Raw genomic sequence first — 19440 nt, forward strand, 5'->3', positions numbered from 1 at the left:
GCGCGACTGGCGAGCCGGGGCCCGCCCACATCGATATGTACAGCTGAGAGGGACAAGGCGAGCGGGCCGGCCGGAGGCGCCACAACAGCCAGTGACAGGGTACACGGCTACACGCGACTGGCGCTACCGCCGGACACAGCGAGCGGGCGTCAGGGTGAGGGGCAGCCACGACAGGCGGGGCGCCGCCGCGCCCACGTGCCAGGGTCGGCACACAGCCACACGTCCAGTGGGGGCGGCCGAGGCCTGCTGTACCGAAACTCTTGCACTGTCGGGCGCGCCGCAGCCGCAGCGTAGGGCCGGCGCCGGCGGCCGGCGGCGGCGCCGGCTCCTCCATCACACTGTGCGCCTTGACCAGGCGGCGAGCGGTACCTTGCGAGCGGGAGCGGCGGGCGTCCGGCGGCCGCGGCGACACGCTGCCGCCGCCCGGCTGCTTCCCGCCCGTCGGCGACAGGCACAGCCCGTTTATCTGCCGGAAGCCAGGCGGCGTCACGTGGCGCACCGGACCACACGGCAGGCGGCATCACGCGGCGGGGCGCTGCCAGCACACCCCACGTCACGCACCGTGGTGGCATTGGTATTGGCTGTATCACGCGCCGTGGTGACATTGGTGCTGGCTGTAACTGACCGTGTCCACATCGCACAGCTCACAACGAACAGTAATAGGTGTCACTGACAGCAGGCGGCGAAATCACAGTACGTCACAGCAGTTGACAAACACACGCCAATATCACACCGGCGTTTTGCTACGTGTAATGGGCCTCGGCCAGAGCGACGGGGACCAACGCGACAAGCACGTCACACCCGCCCACCAGAGATCCTATAAAACTTCATTTTAGTTCGCCCAGGACCACTTGAGCAATCGCACTATACGCGCCAGGCTCAATGAAACATTCAACACCCAAGAGACGGCCAATGTGGGGCTTCAGTCCAAAGTCCGCGACATTTCAACGCAATGCATTTGTTCGCATTGGTAGAACATTAGATGCAAGTGAGACAATGTCAATGAGGTGCCCCGCCGTACTACACCGGGGAGAGATGATAACAGTTGACAGCAGACCGCGCTATGTCCGTGATTGCCGCGCGACGACTGCACCCCAGCCACACAGGAGACGGAATCACAGCACGGTACCACCGGCGCACTCCGCGCTGCGTGAAGTCACCGCCGCCCGCCGCCGGCTGCTGCCGGCGCCAAGGACCACAGGCTCCCCGGGCGCACCCAGCGACAGGGGTCCGCCGTTCACACAGACACAGCCCGCGTCTCACCGGCCCGACCTGTTCGCGAGCGACGTGACGGAGCGTTTCGGGCGGCGCCAGCCAGAGCCGCCCGTCTGCCGACCGGCCAGGTCCGCGCGGCCACCGGGACAACCCCGCTCCCACACACCACGCCCTTGCCAAAATGTAGCTTCCACATGCCTTCCTTTCTAACCAGCTGCCAGACATGTTTTGAGCAGGTGGCGATCGTTCGTTGTCGATGTGAAAATAGAGCCATAATCTAGACCTTCTCATCCCATTCCGCTATCGGCAGACGAGCCCCGCCACCAGTCTAGCCCCGACATGATCGGGTGCCGGCCGACCAGCGCAGCCAGTCCATCAGGCATTGGTCTCCGTCTGTCGACATGGCTGCAGTTTGGCAGCGACGTTGGCCAACATTCCGTATTTATGGAGACCTATTGACGATGCCGTTCGCCGGCACCGGGGCTGCCTGGATAATTCAGCCTGCCACCGTAAATCGGCCCACGCCCCGGCCCCCGCCCCCACAGCGCGCTCCCAGGGGGCCGGACCGCCAGACACACAGGCTGCGCTTTTGTGGGCTGGAACAGAGTGGCCGCCCCGCCGCCGCCTGGAGCAGTGAGCGCAGGCCGAGCAGCGAGCAGCGAGCAGCGACCAGCACGGCAGGGCCAGCCTAGCGCGCGTCCGCCATTTATCAGGTGGACAACGGTGCGGAAAACGAGTCTTAATGTCAAGCGAATGGGAGTTTAAAGCAAACACCTACTCGCCGGCACCCTATTTTCAGTTGACGGCGGACGACGGCGCTTTCTGTCCAAGCGGCGGCGCATCTCCGTCACCAGTATAACTAATCCGCCGGGCGGCGGCTGCTGCTGGCGGGCCCGCGGGAGCCGACACGCCCCCACCGCCGGGCGCCGGGCCGGGCCGCTCCCAAATGTAGGCGGCTGGGCGGCGGCGCTCGCGAAACGGCCCGTCACCGCGCCGACCCACTGGGCAGCCGGCCCGCCGGACGTAAAGCCCGACTTTTACACACGTGCCGCCGTCCGGCCCGCAGAGCCAGCCGCCCATAAAACGCAGCCGGGATGAGCCGCTGCGCGCCCGTTAGCTATTTCTGAGCGGCGAGCGCGTCACTGCATCAGCGTCACGGCTGGGCCGCGCGGATGAAGGCGCCCGGGGGGCGGCAGCGCGGGACCGGACCTCGCCGCCCGCCGGCTGACCTGCTCGGAGTCCGGCGACAGGCCCAGGTCCTCGTCGGCGCGCTGCTTGGGCGAGCGTGGCGCGCGCTGGTACGGGTCGGCCGGCCCGTACAGGTCCGGCGTGCCCAGGTTCAGCAGGCAGGTCCGCTGCATCGTGTCGACGATCACCAGGCCACTCTCGTTGCCGTAAGCCATCCTGCGGCCGCCAGCCAGCCGGCGTCAGCACGCGCCGGCCCCGCCAGGCGTGTCAGGCGGTCGCTCAGCCGGCGCAGCGCCCGGCTGTCTGGCTCACGGGTGTGACGAGGCCTGGTGCACTCGCACAAATATTGCCCGTTGATCTGCACGCCATCGACAAGGCAAATTGAGAACTCAAAACTCGCAGCAATCCCGAGTTAACGGCGTACCGGCAGGCTACAGCAAGAGTTCAAGGTGTACAAAGGCGTGTCGGCCCCGGCGAAGTTGCGGTCATCACATCGGCCGGGCGAGTCGCAGTGGCACTCACAGGCCGTAGGCGGAGTTGATGGCGAGACTGCTGATGGCGCCGGGCGGCTCGCCGTTGACCGACGGCGTGACGCAGACCAGCTCGGCCTGGTAGCCGGGCCCCCGGCGCACCGGCCCCGTCCGACACCGCACCGGCAGCGTCAGCTCCGCCTGGCCCCGTCACAGGTCACGTGGGTCACACAGGTCACCCAAACAAGGTCAGCTCAGCACGCACGTGCAAGTGAAGCGTGTCGAGAGAGGATCAGCACGGACGTGAGTGGGGAGGGTTATATCAGAGGCAGGGAGCAAAATGGTGTGGAAGCTCAGGAGTAGGCGGGAGTGTGCGAGTTCGCGACAGTGGGCGAGCAACAATGGCGACAACAGAGTGAAACAGCAGGGAAGAGTGAGCGAGCGCGGCAGAGTAATGCCCAGCTGAGTGAGACAGTTCTCGCGTGAGAACACCGGACAGCTCGGGAGGGCGGACGACAGCAGCGCGCCGGTCGGCCGCCGCCGCACCTTTCTGCCGTTGTCACCGATGATGGAGTTGGCGGGTCGCAGCGTGGACGAGGTCTCGCCGTCCGGCGAGGCCCGGTCCGGATCGCCGTACGCCTCGTACACGATCGGAATCTCCAGACACTGGCGGCACGAGCGGCGGCGGCGTCACACGAGAGCGCGCGCCTCGCCGTCAGCGCGTCACCATCGACACTGGCGCTGTACGTACATAGCGAACGGGCGGGGATGTCAGATATGGATGTGGACAGGGGTTAAGTCTTTGGTCAGGTCATCGACACTGGCGCTGTACGTGCATAGCGAACGGGCGGGACGTCAGATATGGATGTGGACAGGGGTTAAGTCTTTGGCCAGGTCATCGACACTGGCGCTGTACGTGCATAGCGAACGGGCGGGGATGTCAGATGTAGATGTGGACAGGGGCTAAGTCTTTGGCCAGGTACCTGCCCCATTCCAGTACGTCAAGTGCTTTCACTGTTAAAAGCGTACGACACGCACCGGTGAAGCAAAAGTACCATTCACAATTTTATCAAACACGGTTGCCACCCATGTGGAAAAACAGACTCAACACACGCCGATCAGTGCATGCATTGACCAAGTGACGAGAGGCGGTACATCCGGGCGTCTGCTCGAAGCCCAACTAACCGGGATTTCGGATGTTTTCTCGTGCTTGCTGAAGCGGAAGTGGATGACGTAGGAGGAGGCGCCGGCCACGGCCAGCTGCCGGCTCTCGGGGCAGATGACCACCTGCTGCACGGCCAGCTGGTCCTCGGCCTCGCCGTCCTGCGGCGCAGCGAGGCTGGGCGTCAGCACACGGGTCAGAACCGCCCGAGACGCGGGAGACCGCCGACCGCGCTCGTCAGCACCGGGTGCTAGTGGTTACTCTCTAAATGTGACGGGCGCCACCACCGAACAGCGACAGCCGTCCCGCTGCAACAGCCCTCACAATCGCATTGCAGCACATTCCGAACACGGGAGAGGCCACGAACGCAATGAAACGCCGGTGTTTCCTTACAACAACGCAGGCACCACTTTGCATCATGGACGACAGCGCTTCACATGAATAAACAAAGACGAGTTCACTCAGAAGCCACAGCGACAGTTGCCGTGTCTTTGTGCTTCCCAGCAACAGCTTCAATTTATATTGCACCACAAAGGACGCCGACAATATGACTACACATGGGTCAAATTCCATTTCCCGGTTAGTTTATCTAATGAGGTAAGTTCGCGGAGCAGGTGGAGACGCCGCAGTCGGTCTGAGCAAAATAACAATGCAATCAGCAAGTCTGAAAACGTCGGAGGCTGTAGCATGCCAGGGAGAAAACAACACACGCACTGCCACACCTGACAACCGTGTTGCACCTGCCTACGCAGCCATACCTGCGGAGCCGCGCCCTGCCTGCGAGCGGGTCCGCGGGCGGTTCCGTACCTGCGAGCCGTGTCGCACGTACAAGCGACCGCACCGCAGCCGCGGGCGGAGCTCCACCTGCGGTCTGTGTCGTACCTGGGAGCGGCGCTGCTTCTCCAGAACGCGGGATGTCTTCAGTTTGTAGAGCACCTGCAGGGTGACGGCTGTCGCATCCCAGAACTTGACGCTGCCGTCGGCGTGCCTGGCGGCGAGCGGCGCGAGCCTGGGCGTGAGACCCTGGGTCGCGTCCTCCCGACCCCGGGCCGCGTTCTGTGTGTGTTTATGTGTCACTGGGGCTTTACCACGCACTCAGCTGCTGAGGCTATATGGCGTCGCCTGCCTCTCACCCTGGCGGGAAGGTCTGGCACCGTGGGGAATCGAACCCAGTACTTCTGGTTTCCCAGACGCGCAGTGGTTAACGCCGACGCGTTAACCACTACACTATCAGCACCCAGCTGGGCCGCGCTTTCCTGACCACGGCCAACCCCTCCGCTGCCCCCGTGCGGCGCCGGCGCACGCTGACGTACGCCCACAAACAGCATTCACACACAGGTCAGCAGACCACCAAACCGGCCACAGCGCCTCATCACGCAGCATGTGAGCAGCATATAAGCCGGGTTTGAGCAAAAGTGGGGCGTATGTTCTGACGTCTTTCGGAGCTCCGATAACGAGCCCAAATGGCCGTTTAGATCCAGCGTCAGAAACGCTAGGGCATCGATCAGTCGAGATCCGGATAGCAAGAGAGCCGTCGGTCACTAGCAAGAGTCACGTGACAAGTCGGTCCCACGAGGACGCCGGGCGGGCTGGAGACGCCCGGCCGACACGCCTACCCGGTGATGACGATCTCCGGGTAGCTGTTGCCTCCGGTGCCCCAGCTGCCTCCCGTGATCGGCCACTCCTTCTCACTGAAGCCGGTCCTGTGGCAGGGGCGACGACACGTCGATAACCAGGCACATCATTCCCACTGGGAGCAATGTGATGCGTTTGAGAGCGTTCCGATCGCTTCGAGAATTTGGACACGAGCATTTACGACTCTACGAGAATTGGGCCACCATTTCCGTGGTTTGTTTTCTCAACGAAGCATATGTGAAACCATCAGTGCATTAAAGGTCGACCAAGACCTTAATATCAGAGGATTTTCGAAGACGTTTTAACAATGCTTAGCAACATTTCGCGCCGCAGAACTTCGTTAAACGACTAATACTACACCAACCGGGTTTTCAAGATCACAAACTTCTGCGGCCCGTCTAGTCTAGGTTCTGGCCGTACTGCTGAGCGCTACCACCTCAGGTGTGGGATGCTAAATGAGGTATAAAAATCACATAGCACAGCTCCTAGCTTTATCGGGACTCCACTCTGAAGGACGCCACCGAACGCAGTCAATAGTCCGGCGCGGACCAATCAGCCCAGCCCAGGCCGTGAGCCCTTCCTATTGCGGCGCGGGGTCCGGCCGCCACGTGGCCGCGCCGCTTCCCTCGCAGCTGGGGAGCCGACACCATCACCACTCCGACAGAACAGGGAGAGTGGGCCAACGGCGGCGTCGCTCCCCCGCCTCTCCGCAGCTGGGGAGCCGACACCATCACCACTCCGACAGAACAGGGAGAGTGGGCCAACGGCGGCGTCGCTCCCCCGCCTCCCCGCAGCTGGGGAGCCGACACCACCACCACTCCGACAGAACAGGGAAGGCCAGCGGCGGCGTCGCTCCCCCGCCTCCCCGCAGCTGCGGAGCCGACACCACCACCACCCAGGCAGGGCAGCGAGAGACGGCCAGCGGCGGCGCCACTCCCGCCTCCCGGCAGCTGGGCAGCCGACACCATCACCACACCGGCAGGGCAGCGAGAGATAGCCGGCGGCGGCAGCGGCGGCGGCGGGCCGATCCGATTACAGCCGTGAGTGGTGCGCTGCCGACAGCGGCACTTTGGAGCGCCAGGCGCCGCCACGCACGGACGCCACCGCCGACCGTCCGCGCACGGTCCCGGCGACAGGACCGCCGGCGCCTGCACAGCCGAGCGGACCGCACCGGACCGGCCCCTCCAGACTTCCCGGCCTCCCCGGGGCGTGCACATGCTCCTCAGCCTCCCCAAAGACGTCCGCAGGCTCCCGGCTTTGCCGAGACAGCCGACGGTTCCCGGCTTCTCCGACCCGTCCAAGGCGCGTTACAGCGCGCCGGCCACCGCGCTACGTTCAGACCGGGCCCACCAACCCTCCATTAACGGCGCGCCGCGTCGGCAGCGTCCCTGCCCATCGCTCGCGCATCAGCCGATCCCTATTGACAGGCGCTCTCGGCGGCGGCGGCGCGAGGCCGCGCCCCGGCGCCGGGTGGCTGCCGTCGCCACGGGCTCGTCCCGCGCCGCAGGCGAGCCGCGCTCAGCACAGCCCGACATGAGCCGGCGGCGGCGCGTGCCGATGACGGGCTGCCGCCGACGGCAATTTCGTCGACACTGAAGACAGCGTGACGAGGCGCCGCCGCCGCCGCCGCCGCCTGGCAATAGTGCGTACGCGCCGATCGATGCAGCACCACACAGGAGATGAGCCGCGGAAGCCAGCAGCGTCATGGCCGACGGCGCGTGCGGCCGCACTGCCCGGGGCACTCTCGGCCCGGGAGATGCGGGGCAGCCATGGTGCCCAGCCGCGGCGTGCGAGCCAGGCAGCAGCGCTGTGCTCCGACCGAGGGACGGGACAGGGTGGACGCACAAGGCCGCAATGTACGTACAGCGAACACGCAGCTCTCCATCCATCATCTCAGTCTTTAGCGATTCCAAATACGCACTTCATTCAAACGTCTGCTGTTTTTCTTCTTAAATTTCTAATTGGAAGCGTTTTCCTCTCACAGGCTGCTTGACTAGCTTTGCTGCTATAGCATTGTCAATTTGGTGTCATGCTTCATATCTTCAGTCAGTGGCTGATACATCAGGCGGCAGCATCTTTTTTAGCGTGTCCATGCCGCCAAGCGCATAGGATCACCCAACACACTGCTCGTCTCAACGCATGCCTTTAATTTAATGTCTGCCGCCGCGCATCCCAAACTACTGACCATTCGGGCCAAGCCCCACCGTTTTCTGCTGGATCCACCAACGGCTATTTCTTCAAATACCTATTCAAAAGCCTGCTACAAATGACTAAAACCCGCTGGGTCTGTTCGCCTTGGCATCTAGGCTACCATGTAAGGCATTTGCACGCCCAAACAATATTGGAAATGCAACTATTGTGTCTGTTAGGTCCTCATAGTCTGTCACGTGTAGCCCAAAGCCGTGGTTTTTCAACACAGTGCGCTTCAGATGTTAAAATAAGCCCTGATATTTCCCGACAAGGCTGCTGTCCGCTCTCATTGGTAGGTCGCGCTTGGCTGGACCGCGCAGAAGCCGTACCGCATCGGCTAGTCAAGGGTGCGTGCAATTTCCGACTGGAGGGCACCGCGCACCTCGCCAGTACGTACTTTATCGAGCACGCTTAGAGGCTCAAAACGACACATTTTGCGGGAAACAAGGAAAACATATGTACGTGCTAGGGTAAGACGGCATTTCCTGCTGTTCTAATCCCAGCCTCTACAACAAGGCTAGAACTAGTAACTTGGGCATGTGGAAAAAATGTTGTCGAGTGCAGCGCATATTATATATATATATATATATATATATATATATATATATATATATATATATATATATACATGAAAGCAGCGAAAAGCCCAACTGACCTTTTGGGTGCCCTTTTGCGAGGAGCTGTACATTATCTGCGCAATAATGTTGCGAAGTGTAGATGATGACTCTTCAAGATGATGATGACCTTTTTCAGATGCTTATTTCTCAAACACAAGCAAAACGAACAGCACATGATTCATGAGCTGTCATAACTCAATTCGCCCCCAACGCTCTCATCTTTTCTGTGGTGCTCCGCAATACCACGAGCCGGTCGGACCTTCCATTCGCAGCATAAGCCCACGGTTGTACTCTCGGACAGACACACATGCAACAAAAATAAGGCCACGGTCGGGTCGCCTTCACGCTTACTTTGTTTGCAAATAAAGGTTTTGCATAGCGACCAAGACAAGGTGAGAACATAATTTCTGTCGGTACAAATCCCAAAAAAGTTCTGGTATGCATAAGTTTGGCCGCCAGATGTTCCCAACTGTCTCTTTGGAAAGCACTGGGATCCCGGTCAATGGCTGGACAGTTCACCATTAGATGTGACGTCGTTTCATAAGCATTCTTGCATTAGGGTGTTGATTGTTTCAGCAAATGATACATTGTGAGAATTTTGCTAGTTGAAGGAATTATATGCCACAATGAGGAAACCTCGACTCGATGTTTTGTTTCGTATGTGCTCGCAGTTCAGTGGTTGGTTACCTCGCTCCACTGAGGAATCTCATCAATTTCTCAGTTCCATCCAGCTTCGCATGAACAATCTTTACTCAGTGTAGTAATCAGCAGCGATCAGTAATGCCATTTCATAGCATTTTTATCACTGACTTCACCATTATGGATGCCGGAAATCCTCTCGGTCTTCACAATGATCACATGTTCTGGGCATTTTACTGACCGTGGTGATACAAGCCATGACATATAGGCGACATCACTTTTGCTTTAATTATACAGCTAAGTATCACGACCTTGCGGAAAAGTGGTTCATGTCTGTGACATGGGCACAGTTTTGTCTATCCATTAACTGCAATTGGCCAAGTGGCAAGAACACTTCAAGATTTAAATAACAGCTCAAGAGTAATAGCAGTGTCAAAACTTCGTTCTTCGCTTACTAGCTTATCTGCATTTTAGTCATGCTGCTACGGTCTGGTCCCAGCACCACGGAGATTTCCAGTGCGGATCTTGCGGTCTCCAATTGCACGTGGCAGAATGAAGTGTTGATTGCTTCTATAGCCTTGGCAGAATGTTTCATCTGCCACCAACACGGCATTATTGAGGTGTAGGCTCTAGCACGAGTGGTGGCTCTAGCACGGGCCCTCTGGAGGACAAGCACCAGTTCATTTTTGTCCGCGTTGTACGCCATAGCGTTGAGGACAAAGATCAGGCGCAAACATGCCAATATTTCAGGCGTTTGGATCTGCCGGATCTGTCGGATCGCAACAACGGTTCTCAGCAAAATAATTGTCGACTGTCCCCAAAAAAGGTAAGACTGCAGACCTCCTCAGCTAGACCCAATCCCTTAGCGGTTGATCATCGGACACTGAAGCGGAGACGCCTCTCCCGGTCCTGGCACCGGGCGCTCCACGGTCCGCGAACACCCGTCACAGCTGAGTGCGAAGGCGGTGGCTATTCGATGGTCTTAAGCAGGGGGACCAGCGACACGCGCAGCTGACCTTCAGTCACGCTCTTTGCAACAGGAACATGATCCTTCAAAATAGCGGATGATGATGCGTAAGATCTCGGCTACTGAAGAATATGCATTTGAACGTGCAATTCAGCAGAACGGCAGTGTGGCCGAAAGAACAGGTGACAAAATACCATTAGACGGAGTTTCAGAAAAATATATGGACGTGTTTGCAGCCAACAGAATATGTCGGGGTACTGAGGGAGTAGCTCTGGGACGATGGACGCCACGTTTGCTGTAAGTAGGTTCCGAACGTTTTCAACAAGGAGTGGATGCGCGGTTCACAGCCCGCCAGCCCGCTGGCGCCGTGCGGACCGAAGCACGGAACATCGACGCTGGAAAAACGGCATCGTCCACGCTTCAGGCCGCTGGCCACTGCGGGATCACCCGAATCAAGCGGGAATCGCTGGCGATTTCTGCCCGCAGCCGGCCTCCACTCCCAGAAAAACATCGTTCTCATCACGGCGATTCTCAGTGAAATCGTCTCGCCGTTTCTCCGTTTGGCGAGCGTGGGCCTCGCCGGCCAGGGAGCTGGCACCATTTATTTCGCCTCCGCCTCCCCCCCCCCCCCCCCCTCGAGCGAATGCAAATAGACGCCCGAGTCACCAGGATTGAGGACGGCTGGGTGACCGGGAATGAGAACGACTGGGTGGCCGGGAGTGAGGGCACCAGGGTGGCCAGGAGTGAGAACGACTGGGTGGCCGGGAGGGCACCAGGGTGACCGGGAATGAGAACGACTGGGTGGTCGGGAGTGAGGGCACCAGGGTGGCCAGGAGTGAGAACGACTGGGCGGCCGGAAGTGAGGACGACGGTGTGACCGGAGGTGGGGACGGCTGGGTGATCGAGAGCATAGACGGCTGGGTGACCGGGAGTACAGACAGCTCCTGGGCGACTCACATAGGGGACTCAGCCGAGGCCAATGGAAGCATATCTAGCGTAAGTCACCGGCACAGCGGAACTTTTATGCCGGCGTTCTAATCAGAGGGGAACGCAGTTCCAGACCCTAGCCGCTCGGGCGGCACCTATTTGTAACGATCGCGCCCGTAATGGAGTCATTAGCGGCATAAATAGGCCATTTCCGGCCGGGCCGCCAGCAGAGTAGGGCCAAGGCTCGGCCTTCGCCGCCGGCCGGCCCGAGCTATCCATCCACTCGTTTCGGGGGGGGGGGGGGGGGGGGCGCCAACAGCCTCCGTCTCCTGCTGAGCGTGTTTCCCACCGGATGGTAACAAGACCCGACCAGCAAATGTCACAATCTACGGAGCGCACCCCTCAGCGCCAGTAAAGCTTCAGAACGCGGCGGAACGACGCAATTAAAAACAGGCGACAGCACTTGCTCACGGGGCCACGCAGACACGGGGGCAGAATGACATCGAGATAATCGCGCAGAACGGAGCGACGCGGTAGCTCAGTCGCTGCCCGCTCTCATGTCGGCCTCACCCAGGCGTGGCGACAAGAGCCGCTGATTCAAACAGAAGATGGTGGCGTTGAAAGACGCCGTATTCCGACTACTGACATCGTGTGAGGACCGGTCCTCCACAGATGCAGCGGAAGGCGACATGGCGCTGGAAGTCGAGGCCAAGCGGCGGTCTGCTACAGAACTGTCAGGGTTGCTGCTGGGTCACGTGGGGAGAAGGGCGGACAAGGACGCTGAAATACGGGTACATTGCTATTTCCGCAAGTTGCAGGTAGGCCCCTTTAACGCAATGAGGCACTTGGGTGTTAAGAGCATGAGTACGAATGGGAAAAACGAGAAAAAGGAATGCAATCTCAATTTGTAAAAACAGCGCGATAAGATCGCCAAAGCACCTTCCTATTCGGTGGATTTTCGATTGCAAGCCCGAAATAGCACAGCCCAGATCGCCTCAAGTTCTTCAGGCGTTCAACAGAACTCTCCTGTCCAAATCAAAATCAGCCACCGTGGGGAGCCGCTCAGAAGACCTCAGTCGTTTGGGTCGAACTTCGATGCCGCCCGAACGAGTTGGCTGCGAGGAATTAAAGCGATGTCACGCACCATAGCAGGCCGCGCTCAAAAGCGTTTAGTCCATTACGACTGGCGGCCCCCGGGACACTTTCCCAATTATAACCCGCCGGCGCAGAACGTCCATTTTACGGCGCGTCAAACTTTTCATAACGCCGAGCGGGCGCACGGCATCGCGACAGAGCGGCGATTACTCTCCTTAGCTGCGCCATCAGAGCCAGCCAGTTCCGTGCGGCGCCGTCGGCCGGCGGCGGCGCGGCGCGGCCGCTGTTTGAACTGCACCCGGCGCCACAGGTGTCGTCTCGGCTGACACCAGACAGCATCACCTAACGCCAGGCGATGTCATCTCACGCCAGACGGTGTCACCTCACGCCAGACGGTGTCACCCTCACGCCAGACGGTGTCACCTCACATCAGGCGGTGTCATCTCACGCCAGACGATGTCACCACACGCCAGACGGTGTTACTTCACGCCAGACAGTGTTACATCACGCCAGACGGTGCCATCTCATGCCAGACGGTGTCACCACACGCCACACGGTGTTACCTCACGCCAGACGGTGTTACCTCACGCCAGACGGTGTTACCTCACGCCAGACGGTGTCACCTCACGCCAGACGGTGTCATCGGAGCCGGGCGCGGTGGCATTCAGCCGCGCACACCAGCAACATGGCGGCGCGGCCGTGTCTGCCACCGATCGGGTGTACCATCATCATCGCGTATGCGTCACGTCGTACCAAACGAGGCATCAAAACCTCACGAAGCCTTCACGCGACGCGACCGCGACTTGGAACACCTACCAACGACCGGCGAAAGACCGAAAACTAATGAAGCCAAGACGGCGGAGGAGCTTGAGCGGGTCATATCCCGGGGATTAGGCCAGACTTTCAGCCACTATTCCGAACTCAGTTTCCTGAAAACTCGACACTGAGAACTCGACACAAAGGCCCAACTCTTCAGCCAACCAGAACAGCTGGCCGGCGGTCGCCGCCACGGGCGGCCGGACGGTCCCACCGCCCGTGCGAGCGTGCGGCCCGCCCGGACAGCGTGCTGCCGCTCGATGGCAGGCTCGTGCGCGGCTGACGGCCCGGCCACTGTGGCGCGAGACGGGCGGTCACACGCAGCCCGGACACACCGGACACAGGTGGCCGCACGCAGGATGGATACGCAGACAGGCCGGACAGGCGAACGTAAGCGGCAATGACGGAAGCGTCGCACTGATGAGCGCGTGGGGAATGACGGCCGCACACGACAATGGCCGTCCAGGAGTGGTGCTCTCCGGCTGGGTCATCAGCCAGCCAGGTCCCTGAGGTGGCTAGTCGCTGTTAGCGTCAGCGGCAGTCGTATTACCTCTTCCAGGAAGACGGCGGACAAACGCGCCGGGCCACAAAGGCCCAGAAACGCGAGCAGCCCCGAAAAACTGTCGGAAGAGAGCCGAGGAGAAGTGGTGCACAGAGTCAAGACGAGACGCAACGAACCATAGGGGAAGTGAGCTTCTAATACGATAGGGGTAGGGCAAAGTCTCGGCAGAGGAGAGCCTCGGGCAGAAGAGTCTCGGTTGATGAGAGCCTCGGGCTCACATGAGCCCAGTTCCCGTCCTCCGGCGGATGGACACGGGCAGCAGAGGCACAGACAGGGGGCGGACACAAAGGGCGGGCACAGTGCGCCGGCCTCGCCTGCAGGCCCGGGCTGGCTGTCGCCAGCGGAGCCGTCGGTCGGTGCCGCCTGCAGCCGGCGTTGCAAATAGCCGCTGCCGCCCGGGAGACGGCGGCCGCGGCAGGTGCGCGGCCGCCCGGCGCCACGTGGCCCGAGCGGTCCGGAACGGAAGGCCGATCGATGCCGCCGCGGTCGGAGCGCGCGCGCGCGCGCGCGACACACGCGCTCGTCAGTACACGTCATTATCGGCCGACGACGCCCAACAAAACGCGGTCCGAGCACCGGCTCCGGTGGCAGTGCCCGTCTCTGGGGCGTGCGTGCGTGCGTGCGTGCGTGCGTGCGTGCGTGCGTGCGTGCGTGCGTGCATGCGTGCGTGCGTGCGTGCGTGCGTACGTGTATGCGTGCGTGCGTACGTGCGTGGGTGTGCATGTGTGTGTGCGAGTGAGCAGCGCGCGGAAGGAGAAAGGACCTAATGAGAAAGACGGCAAACACAAGAAGTCGACAGAGTCAACACTGACGACATGATGAAAGCGGGCGGGCGGAGACGCCGGCGCCGTCGCTTCTTACTGGAGCGCAAAAAGACCGACCTCGGGTGATTTAAGCGGGCGCTGCCCGCGCAGTCTGCCTGCAGACGGCGCATCACCCGAGCCGACTCCCGGCAACTCACTCCCTGTGCGTCACCTGCCCACGGTGACCGATTCCATGTGCGTCCTTTTAGCCGACCCCCGGTGACCCCCTGGGCCACGGACCATCCTTAAGCCGAGGCCGCAGTCCACGGAGACAAACTCGACATCATTCGACGCGACGCTCCGGGCGATCTCATAGATCGCCACCGCCACAAACTGAGCGGCGACAAACGGGCCATAAATCGCCGGGCGACGGACGATAGCCACCCAGCTGACGGCGCCGGACCAGTGGCCGCCTATTTCGACCACATCACACAAACGCACACAAGACGCCTGTCGGCCGGCGGCCTGTCCGGCTGGTGCCGCCGACGCCGTGCAGGGCGGGCGGCGGGCGGCGGGCGGCGGGCGGCGGGCGGCGGGCGCGGTTGGCCGGCCCGGCCTGCCCTGTTCGGCTGACCTGTTCTGTTTGGCGGTGCCGACACTGTAGAGGGCCGGCACCAGGTCGCCGGGACAGTCGGCCAGGTAGGTGCAGCAGGTGACCGCCGAGCCGTGCAGGTCCATCGGGTACGGGTTCTCGAAGCACGGGTAGCCAGGAGACGTCAGGTCCACCACCACCAGGTCGTTCTGCAGCAGCACCACGATGCCGTACGGGTCCTGGAACTCTGCCGGCGGCGAGACGCGCCGCTCAGACGGGCGCACGACATGACGGCGACGGAGGCAACCTGGCCGACAGCAGGCTCACCGAGACAGTGCCGCTGCTCAGAGCCGACCTACGGCAAGAGAGTGCACGGAACCTGGCAGCACACATCCAACTCAGCATAGTGGCACAAAGCGTGGGTGCGTGATAAAGTAGCTAGCCTCGAGTCTTGGAACTATGGTGTGCATTTCGGTCACTGAAAAACCTGAACTCAAATGTGGTCGGCACAGGTATTCGCATATTCGCCAGGCATCTGATTCCAACAACTCGACGCGCAGCGGGCGGTCAGCATACTAGTGCTCACTTCCGCTGTGTAAAAGAAAAAAAAAACGTAATCAATCTCGTCGCCAATCATCTGCGTTTATAGCCGCAGAGCGATTGACATTCGATTCGATAACGCAATCAGATAACAATCTCCATTCGGTCGCAACCTTGAGTAATCCTACGATACAAACAGACCGACAGAGCCGTTCGTGGCCTTGGCTGTCTGGTGGCCGGCCGGGGAGCACTCGGCCCCGAATACAATCACCGTCGGAGACCGGGTGTAAGAATAGCCAAATCTATTCCGAGGTAACGCCGAGGGACGCGTTCGCACAACCTTGCCCGGCCGCTTAACATTTCAGTTCTACTGAAGTGCAGAAATGCTGACCTTTCCGCCATTTCCCAGTGGGGGTGTTAAAGGTAAGACCAGACACTGGTTCCGCGGAAGTCGGGCACGCAAGCATTTCAAAGCACATTCCAGCTGTCACAGGCGTCTGGAGGTTTTTGTGCGTGTGATCACGTGATCGCGTCCCAGTGATCAGCCGACCAGCTGGCCCGAGTTGATGTTTTTATCGAAAACATACAACAGTGGTCATTTTACCACTAATGAGAAGAACAAGTACATCCTGGCCCACGTGACAGGATGCGCTTGTTGCGCCTCCTCCCAGTGCGGCGATTACACCCGTCCGTCGAGCACCAGCGTGCCGCAGCGGGCCAAAGCTGACGGTGTCATAAGCGAGGCACAACTGGAGCCCCGGGCCGGCATTTGACCTCACTGACGGCCAGACACAAGCGCCTTCCCCGCGCCTCGATCTGCCGGACCGCACACGTGTGAACGCGTCCCACTGTTCTCGCTCTGACGGCCACACAGGTCAGCAATGAGACGGTGGCTAGCCGTCCCCCTGGAATGCCGGTCCCGACCCGACGGCCGGGGGGGGGGGGGGAAGACAAGCGGAACTCCTGCGGCAGGTGGAGCCAAACTTCAGCCACCGAAGCTCCTGTTTTCAGTACAGCCAGGTCACCATTACTCAGTGTCTTATTCCAAATCAGCTATGACAATATCTATTTGTGCGGTGTAGTTTGTGAGACACGCTGGTGGCTGGGGTTCCGTGGCAGCTCCAATGTATCCAACTGTGACCGGTGACGTCACCTCAGTCGAGTTTCGGCCGGCGCCTGTGGCCCACAGAGCGGTCGCAGTGGCCCGGAGCAGTCCTCCGCGCCGCCCGCCACCGCCGCTCCAGCCGCCGGCAGTCCACACGCCCAGCGTTGCAACGTACCGCTCGCGCCACCGGCCGGAGACAGCCTAAAGACCGTCCGCCAACGGCCGGAGACGGCCTGAAGACCGCCCGCCGACGGCCGAAGACAGCCTGAAGACCGCCCGCCGTTGGGCGGAGAAGGCCTGGAGACCGTCCACCACCGGCCGGAGACAGCGTGAAGACCGCCCGCCGACGACCGGAGACGACCTGAAGACCGCCCGCCGACGGCCGGACACGGCCTGAAGACCGCCTGTCGTCGGGTGGAGACGGCCTGAAGACCGCCCGCCGACGGCCGGACACGGCCTGAAGACCGCCCGCCGACGGCCGGACACGGGCTGAAGACCGCCCGCCGTCGGGCGGAGATGGTCTGAAGACCGCCCGTCGGCGGAGATGGTCTGATGACCGCCCGCCGTCGGGCGGAGATGGTCTGATGACCGCCTGCCGTCGGGCGGAGACGGCTTGATGACCGCCCACCGTCGAGCGGAGATGGCCTGAAGACCGTCCACCACCGGCCGGAGACAGCCTGAAGACCGCCCGCCGACGACCGGAGACGGCCTGAAGACCGCCCACCGTCGAGCGGAGATGGCCTGAAGACCGTCCACCACCGGCCGGAGACAGCCTGAAGACCGCCCGCCGACGACCGGAGACGGCCTGAAGACCGCCCCCTGTCGGGCGGAGATGGCCTGAAGACCGCCCGCCGTCGGGCGGAGGTGGTCTGAAGACCGCCCGCCGACAGCCGGACACGGCCTGCGGACGGAGACAACCTGAAGACCGCCCACCGTCGGGCGGAGGTGGTCTGAAGACCGCCCGTCGTCGGGTGGAGACGGCCTGAAGACCGCCCGCCGCCGCACGGCGCAGCCCACCAGCACTCGCCCGCGGCGGCCGCCGGATCCCGGCTACATGGCGCAGACGGACGGCGGCGAAAACCGACTGAGGCTGGCTGGAGGTGCTCCTCTGCCGGCGTCAGGGCGTGCCGACGGCGGGCCGCCGGCGCCCACTCGCGTCGCACCTCGCGTCGCACCGGTGACAGGCAGACGGCGCTGACGTCGGCACTCACTGCCGGATATCGCGCAGCGTTTAACACCGCGTCAAAAATGGCCGGCCCATCAGGGCTGCCGTGCGAATGCATACCAATGTGCGACGTGGATGGCGCCGGGACGACAGTGGCGCCGTCGCGGCTGTCACTGGCAGAATTTGTCATGGTGGCTGTCGCTGGCAGGGTATGTCATGGTGGCTGTCACTGGCAGGGTATGTCATGGTGGCTGTCACTGGCAGGGTATGCCATGGTGGCTGTCACTGGCAGGGTTTGTCATGGTGGCTGTCACTGGCAGGGCAGGCCATGGTGGCTGTCGGTGGCAGGTCATGCCATGGTGGCTGTCACTGGCAAGGTGTGCGTGTTTCCGGCAATAACTACCAAAAACTGTATGCAATTTTGACGGTTCGGCCGAGACAAAATGCGTTAGATGAAGCAAGCGTTTTACCCCCAGGTAAAAACCAACTTCGTTGGTTTAAATAGCGGGACGAAAATGTCACCAACGTTCACCTGGAGCTCGAGCTGAGGGACTATGTACCCAGTGTCGGTATACGACGGTCTAAGGCTGCAAGTCGCAGAGCAGTGACATGTACAGTGAAATTGTTGACAGCTGCAATACGGTTCGTGTCTAAATAAGTTGTGTCACCCGTGGACTTACGAAGTGCCGACCATTGTTATCGGTCTGATTCCGTTCTTCGCCCTGATGGTGTGAAGCCATTAGCAATGAAGCCACACCACATGCAGTGAGCTTCGTCTGCGTACCTACCAGCAGGCCCAAGTCGGCTCGCCGACGTCATGACCCGAAAACAACCCACTCCAATTCAACGCACAAGCGCACTTAAAACCTGATTGGCAGCAAGGAATCACCACAGTTGATGCACCCTCAAAACCCAATTACTAGTCATACTTCTACTACAAACCTGACTGGCTGAGGCCCGTCCGTACGGGTCGACCCGTGACTCTCATTTCGTGTGGGTGTGAGCCCACGTGCCAGGGGAGCGAGCTGTCCCGATATCGGCGACCACGGTCTCGACCCGCGCGCCGCCGCCCGCCATCCCGCGGGAGACGTTCGTGCCGCCACCTCTCCTCAGTCGGCAGTTATAGCCTCTCGCCGCCGCCCCCATCCACCTCCCCTACGACCGCAAACCACTCCAGCAAAGTTAAGGCGTGCGCGACGGCGCCCAAAGCATTCAACGAAGTCCAGAAGGCTAAACGAACTCCCGTAACCGAGACATTCCCGCGGCAAGCTCGCTCGGCCAGGCCACTCTCGCTCCAACTCCGACAGCTGCAGCACTGGGTCGTGTGCAACAGGATGTCATCGTGTGGGAACCGGCGCTCAAGTCTTCCCACGACCCAGGCTCAAAGTGGGCGTGTCCTCGGCTAACGACCAATCGGACAGTTTTGTGAAGCAGCACTGCAGCGGGCTTACGCATCCGTGTTACGAATGCGACGGACAAGATAAAAGCAACACTCCTCTTCTTCATGCTTCATACTCCCTCGCTAGCGTGCCAGGGCCATGGCGACGATCCAGCGTCTGTGCTCTGTACGCTCTACCTAATGCTCCACGTAGTCCGCGCCGCATAACTAACTGTAGAGCGGGTCAGAGGCCCGAAAGAACGCGGGGCCGCTTGGACCAAGTGCGGTGAGCACTGATACATGCCCTCGTTGTGATGAAGGCTAACCCTTTCTCAGACACGGTACCTGTGCTCCGTTCAAAACGCTCCGCGTCAGTTCACGGGCGCCCTGCCTCCGCGTCAGTTCACAGGTGCCCTGCCTCCGCGTCAGTTCAC

At 61.0% G+C, this 19440-nt stretch overlaps 1 protein-coding gene across 2 annotated transcripts in view; it reads right to left on the reverse strand.

Moving 5' to 3' along the window:
• The window catches only part of LOC119103872 (syntaxin-binding protein 5), a 29272-nt gene extending 14036 nt beyond the window's left edge, over positions 1 to 15236 (reverse strand). For both annotated transcript variants that reach the window (XM_037227548.1, XM_037227547.1), the window contains exons 1-8: positions 14861 to 15236; positions 5652 to 5738; positions 4918 to 5023; positions 4059 to 4196; positions 3420 to 3539; positions 2926 to 3074; positions 2445 to 2619; positions 370 to 466 (exon numbers count right to left, since the gene is read on the reverse strand). In XM_037227548.1, the coding sequence (XP_037083443.1) occupies positions 370 to 466; positions 2445 to 2619; positions 2926 to 3074; positions 3420 to 3539; positions 4059 to 4196; positions 4918 to 5023; positions 5652 to 5738; positions 14861 to 14964 (976 nt within the window). In that variant the 5' untranslated portion in view covers positions 14965 to 15236. The remainder of the gene's footprint in view (positions 1 to 369; positions 467 to 2444; positions 2620 to 2925; positions 3075 to 3419; positions 3540 to 4058; positions 4197 to 4917; positions 5024 to 5651; positions 5739 to 14860) is intronic.
• Between the last annotated feature and the right edge of the window lie 4204 nt (positions 15237 to 19440).

The sequence above is a fragment of the Pollicipes pollicipes genome, unplaced genomic scaffold (assembly GCF_011947565.3).
Source record: "Pollicipes pollicipes isolate AB1234 unplaced genomic scaffold, Ppol_2.1 Scaffold_5724;HRSCAF=6776_pilon_pilon_pilon, whole genome shotgun sequence".
NCBI classification, from domain to species: domain Eukaryota; kingdom Metazoa; phylum Arthropoda; class Thecostraca; order Pollicipedomorpha; family Pollicipedidae; genus Pollicipes; species Pollicipes pollicipes.